This window comes from Aricia agestis, chromosome 18, assembly GCF_905147365.1.
Source record: "Aricia agestis chromosome 18, ilAriAges1.1, whole genome shotgun sequence".
Lineage (NCBI taxonomy): Eukaryota > Metazoa > Arthropoda > Insecta > Lepidoptera > Lycaenidae > Aricia > Aricia agestis.
In genome coordinates, this window is record NC_056423.1 from 4,977,462 (window position 1) to 4,984,087 (window position 6,626).

Sequence of the window (6,626 nt, forward strand, 5' to 3'; positions counted from 1 at the left end):
ATATAATGTTCACTTTTTTATTCCATTAGGTGAAGTAGATTGGAATACTGAGGAGGCTGACATAAGGTTTTCTATGTATTGTCCTAGTACTTGGTTTTCTGAGCGCAACTTCAAATTTTCTTCCTTCACAGAGTCGACTCTTTGGGACAGGTCTGCGAAATAAATTAAACATAAGAATATATGAAACAACGGAAATTCTAAACAAAGAACTTTATCACAACAATTACCATCTAGCGTGTTCTGTAGTTCAAGTACTTGGGATATTAAGCGCGCTTTCTCCTCCTGCTCATCAATGCCAGAATCGGGGTCAAAACTGGCAGGGCCGTTTAGCCCAGGGCTGGAGGAGCCTCCAGTGTAGGAGCTCGGCAAAGAATCCATTGAGCGTCCATGATCAAAACGATTGTTGTCGACTTCGTCGTTTATAATAACTTGGGGGTCGTCGTCAGCTAGTGGAATGTTATCGTCGTTACATTTTTGAATAATTGAAGACATTTTACGTTTAAATGTTAATATTATAGAGGAAAAGTTTAAACAAATTAGGTCGATCAATAGAAATAAAATTCTTCTTCTTCTTCTTCTTTTGGCGTAAGCCTCCCCATTTAGGAGTTGCCAGATTCACCAGCGCCCACAGTCACAACAAATAATGACAATTGACACCACGTTGACAGCTGACAGCACTGATAGATGTCTTTTTTTTTCTTATAATGGCACTTCGGCTACGGTAAAAATTGGAAATAATACCGGTAAATGTTATAACGGTAAATAGGATTTATGACGGTAAATATATGTTCTTTGATAACGTTACATTTTGTAAAATAGGTACTTAATTTAATCAGTCAATTCAGTATGCTGTATGCACAAAATTAAACTAGACGTGTCTGGTGAACAGTAGGTATATATTATAGGAAAAATGACGTCTAATGAGAATGACATGGTCAGTACTCAGTAGTTCAGTGCTCAGTATCTTTGTTCAAATATTACTAATTTATGGTTTGTATAGTAAATTATTGTATTGTCAGCACGTGCGCCGTGCGCTGGCTGCCGGACGGACTCTGTTGTTTTGCAGACGACGGGGCAAGGTGGTACACAAAGCAAACGACGAGTGGATGCAATCATTCCAGGACGTTCGTTCTAGTGGAGATAGAGAGAATAGAGCTAGCTGCCGCCTCGCGCCGCCACGCCGTCTGCGTTACTGCATGTAAACTGGTTTGTGTGATCCACGGCGGGCAGCCACGCCGCCAGAGCCCACCGGGGACATGCGGAGCGGTCTTTTTGCCCTTGGTGTGCGTTGGTGTTCGCGGCGAAATTGACCGGTCCGCCCCGCCCCGTCGTGTGCAAAGCGCCTCTGATCCGACGGGCTACGCTCCTTAAAATATTCTCCGTGTTATAATACCTACATATTTTGTAAATGCTATCATAATTTTGTGCTTCCTTTTTTAAATGTGTTGATATTTTTAACTACAGTCTACAAAATATATATGTATTAAACTTAGAATAATTCTAGTAATAAATACTAAGACATAATAGAAGAATTATCCATATATTATTTTGCCAATCCCCCGCATTCGCCACAATTAAAAAGTAAAAATAATTTATAAAAATATGTAAAATCATATATTTTTATTATGTATAATCATATATTCACAATATGAAATACATATTGTGAATATGAATCATAACACACAATATCATAATTCATAATTCACAATATGAATCATATCATATAATTCAATTAATATCAATTAATATAAAATATATAAAAAAATCAATTAATATGATTCACAATATGAATCATAATATGATTCACAATATGAATCATAATATGATTCACAATATGAATCATAATATGAATCATAATATGATTCACAATATGAATCATAATATGATTCACAATATGAATCATAATATGATTCACAATAGGAATCATAATATGATTCACAATATGAATCATAATATGATTCACAATATGAATCATAATATGATTCACAATATGAATCACAATATGATTCATAATATGATTCAAAATCAAATCAAAATCAAAATCAAAAATATTTTTATTCGGAGTAATTTTTTTACAAAAACTTTACCGAACGTCGATACTATGGTGCCTACCACCGGTTCGGGAACTAACCCGGCGAGAAGAACCGGCGTAAGAAACTCGCACGGGGCCATCTTTTACTAAAAAGATGGAAAATTACAATTTAAAACATATACAGTACAACACGGTCACATTAACCTGACGCACCACTGGAATTGAATTCAAAATATGATTCATAATTTGATTCACAATATGAATCATAATATGATTCACAATATGAATCATAATATGATTAACAATATGAATCATAATATGATTAACAATATGAATCATAATATGAATCACAATATGAATCATAATATGATTCACAATATGAATCATAATATGATTCACAATATGAATCATAATATGATTCATAATATGATTCATAATATGATTCACAATATGAATCATATTATAATGAGGCATTTTCTTTAATTTTATTTTTAACAATCTAAACTAGATGGCATACGATATCTTACGATAGACACTCTAGAAGTGTCGGTGTCGGTGAGGAACCTATTGGTTGAGGAACCAATAGGTTAAACTAGGTGAGGGTTATACCCTAAAATAGTGTTACGTGCTAGGGTTCGAGGATTTGGAGAGAAAGACCTGGTGACTCTCTTGAAGACTTTATTAACACTGCACTAAACACTAGGTCACAACACTTAGCACTAAGTCCAAACACTAATCACTAGGTCCAATCACTAAGCACTATCACTGTCCTAGGTCGTAGCCAAGTCGCAGGTTTCACTGGTTCACTCACTATTGATCACTTGATGTCGCCTCGAAGATCGCTTAGATTGAACTGACTTGCCTGGCCTGCCTGCGGCTCTTTTTATATGGCGAGACGAATTCCAGAAATTTCCCGATTCACGTAAACAAGTAAACAACCGTGGGAAATTTCTAGGCGGCTCGGGCATGTACCACAATAAAACTGCCGTCCTTGCGATAAGTGCAGTAAGTTGAATTTAATTTAGACCTTATGGACTCAGTCATAAGGTCTAAATTCAAACACGCTAACAAATAAAGGGTAAACACGTAAACAAACATTGGACCTTTTTAGAAGGTTCGAGTATGTGCTTGCGCACCACGTGTCCGTATACCATGTACCGTAACACTACTCCCCTCTTAGAGATGCTCGTCCCGAGCATCATTGTTACTGCCATGGTAACGCGCCAGGCGGTCTATGTGTACCACTTTGAATGTCCCTCTTGGTTGCTTTTGAATCCTGTAAGTCACATCATTCAATCGGGTAACCACTTTGTATGGGCCGTCCCACTTGGTCTGCAACTTTGGAGATTTGCCTTTTCGGCGAGTTGGGTTATGCAGCCACACCAGTGACCCTTCTTCGAAGCCGCTTGTATTCGATTTCCGGTCGTATCTGGTCTTCATGTGCTCACTTGACTGTAACCCATTTTCCCGAACCATGGCGTGTATATAACGCATCTTTTCCCTTAAATCGCAGACATAATCTGGTACGGTCTTTGGTTCTTCCGGTGATCCTCCTGTCAAAAGGTCTACTGGTACTCGTAGTTCTCTACCGTAATTGACATACGCCGGGGTAGCTTTTATGCTCTCATGCTCGGCGGTACGGTACGACAGAAGGAAGAGCGGTATATACTTGTCCCATTCCTTTTGTTTGTCATCTACTAATTTCGCCAAATGCCTCTCAAGGGTCTGGTTAAATCTCTCAACCATTCCATCAGACTGTGGATGGTACGCGGTGGTCCTCGTTTTATGCATTCCCAAAATTCTGCACACTTCCTGGAAGACCTGCGATTCGAAATTCCTGCCCTGATCGGAATGGATTTCTAGAGGCACACCAAAGCGAGATATTACTTCTTCGACTAGCTTAGAAGCAACTGTTGTAGCTTCCTGGTTTGGTATGGCGAACACTTCGGGCCATTTGGTGAAGTAATCCATGACAACCATAAAATACTTGTTTCCTGATTCCGTTACAGGAAATGGCCCAGCTACGTCAACTGCGATTCGTTCCCACGGTGCGCCAACGTTATACAAGCGCAGGCTCCCACGGCTCCTTGTCTGTGGTCCCTTCACTGCAGCGCAAGTAGTGCATTTGCGGCACCAATCCTGTACATCGTCTCGACAATGCAACCAGTAGAATCGTTCTCGCACTTTTGTTAACGTCCTCTTTACTCCTAGATGACCTCCTGATACGCCATCATGCATTTCACGGAGAACATCCGGTACTCTCGTTCTTGGGACCACTATCTGAAGATGGAACTCTCTACCGTTAGTCTTCTCCCATTTCCGGTAAAGTATTCCGTTTTGAAGAATTAGACTGTCCCATTGCGCCCAGTACGCCTTAGTGACAGCGCCAGTGGGTGCAACCTCACTCCAGATTGGCTTTACGTCATCCCGTTTCTTCCATGTGATGATGTGTCGAAGGTCGTCATCTCTTTCTTGAGCCTCTCTCATAGCATCATTCTCCCATGGACCCAAAGGACTTGTTTTCGTTAACTTTAATGTTACTTCATTGGATTCCTGCTTAACACAATGTTTGCAGTCTTCTGAACACGGCCTTCGTGAGAGTGCGTCGGCATTCCCATGCGACTTTCCGCTGCGGTGTTCCGTCTTGAAGTCATACTCCTGGAGTTGTTCTATCCATCGAGCTACTTGGCCTTCTGGGTTCTTGAATTGTAGTAGCCACTTCAAGGCTGCGTGATCAGTTCGCAGTAGAAACTGTCTGCCGATGAGATACTTGCTGAAATGTTGTAGCGTCTTTACGACAGCCAAGAGTTCTCTTCTTGTCACACAGTAGTTTCTCTCTGGCTTAGATAAAGATTTGCTGAAATATGCAATTACAACTTCTCTTTCACCCTGTTTTTGAGATAACACCCCTCCAATGGCCGTGTTGCTTGCGTCCGTGTCGACTATAAACTGACCTTCAGGTTGTGGATACCCCAGGATTGGTGTTTCACACAGATGTTTCTTTAGTTTCTGAAAAGAATCTTCGGAAGTCTCGTCCCAAATAAACTGTCGTTTATCTTCTGTCAGCCGATGTAATGGCTTGGCTATCTCAGAGAATCCCTTAACAAAACGCCTGTAGTAGGAGCATAGGCCGAGAAATGCCCGCACTTCGGTTTTGTTCTTAGGGGTTGGCCAATTTTGGACTGCTTCTAGTTTCTCCGGGTCCGTCTGAATTCCATCACTGGAGATAACATGGCCGAGATAGTTCACCTTACTCCTGAATAAACGACACTTTTTCGGATTCAACTTTAACTTGGCCCCCTCTATTTTGGCGAAAACTCGTTCTAAGTTTCGCAAATGGTCCTCGAAGTCACGGCCAACAATGATGACGTCATCTAAGTAGACTAAGCAAGCCTCTCCAACTAGGCCTGCCAGTACACACTCCATGAGTCGCTCAAATGTGGCAGGTGCGTTGCACAATCCAAAGGGCATGACGTTAAACTGCCATAAACCTTTACCGGTGGAAAAAGCTGTCTTCTCTTTGTCTTTTGGATGAATTTCCACCTGCCAGTATCCAGATTTCAGGTCCAGGGTCGAGAACCATTTCATGCCACTCAAGGTATCCAGAGTGTCGTCGATTCGAGGTAATGGATAACTGTCCTTCTTGGTGACATCATTGAGACGTCTGTAGTCCACACAAAATCTTGTGCTGCCATCTTTCTTTTTCACTAATACAACCGGTGAGCACCACGGACTCGCAGACGGTTCAATAATCTTATGCCTTCTCATGTCCTCCAAAAGGCCTTCAACTTCTTTTTCCTTTGCAATGGGTATCCGTCTTGCTCGTTGACGAATTGGGTTCTCGCTTCCGGTATCTATCCTGTGCTGAACCATCGACGTTCTTCCAAGGTCGCCTTCCTGACTGGAGAAGATATTCGCGTGGCGTTGTAAAAACTTCTTAGCTTTCATGCTCTGCGAATAAGTCAGATTACTCTTGCAGTCATCGAGTAGCTCAGTCACTATTCCATAGTTGCTGGTGTTTGCTGAGTCTGAGCCTGTGATCGAACTACACTGTCTCATCCAGACAACTTCCTCGCACTTTCCAATGACGTCACCTTTGTTCAAGCAGATCTCGCGATCACCAAGGTTCAAAACCCTGACCACAGCGTTACTGCTACCACTAACAAGGGTTCTCGCCGTCATCAGTTTTTGCGCTGATGTCTTAGTAGGTAAGTCTTCGATCAACACGCATCTATTTAACTTCTTCTTTCCAGCTGGCGGTAGTTTCACCAGCACTCTAGCTTCCGCTCGTCCAGGTGGAAAGAAGAAGTTAAATAGATGCGTGTTGATCGAAGACTTACCTACTAAGACATCAGCGCAAAAACTGATGACGGCGAGAACCCTTGTTAGTGGTAGCAGTTAAAAATCCATCTACCTATATCCTTAATCTATGGCTGCGATCACAGATATCAGAAACAAGAGATGGGCCGCCGAGCGCACTTTGTTTGGGTCCTGATGTAATCTACAGACACATTGACACCTAAATAATTACACAAATTACACCCACACATTGAGAAATCCCTGCCACTCACACATTCAAGGCGAAGCTCTGATT

At 41.5% G+C, this 6,626-nt stretch overlaps 1 protein-coding gene across 1 annotated transcript; it reads right to left on the bottom strand.

Annotated features, from left to right (window-relative positions):
* On the bottom strand, positions 1-557 carry LOC121735857 (short coiled-coil protein homolog). The gene is made up of 2 exons (XM_042126822.1): positions 228-557; positions 1-152 (listed from the first exon to the last, which is right to left on the bottom strand). The coding sequence occupies exons 1-2, from the start codon at positions 490-492 to the stop codon at positions 10-12; spliced, it is 408 nt and encodes a 135-aa protein (XP_041982756.1). The 5' UTR covers positions 493-557; the 3' UTR covers positions 1-9.
* Between the last annotated feature and the right edge of the window lie 6,069 nt (positions 558-6,626).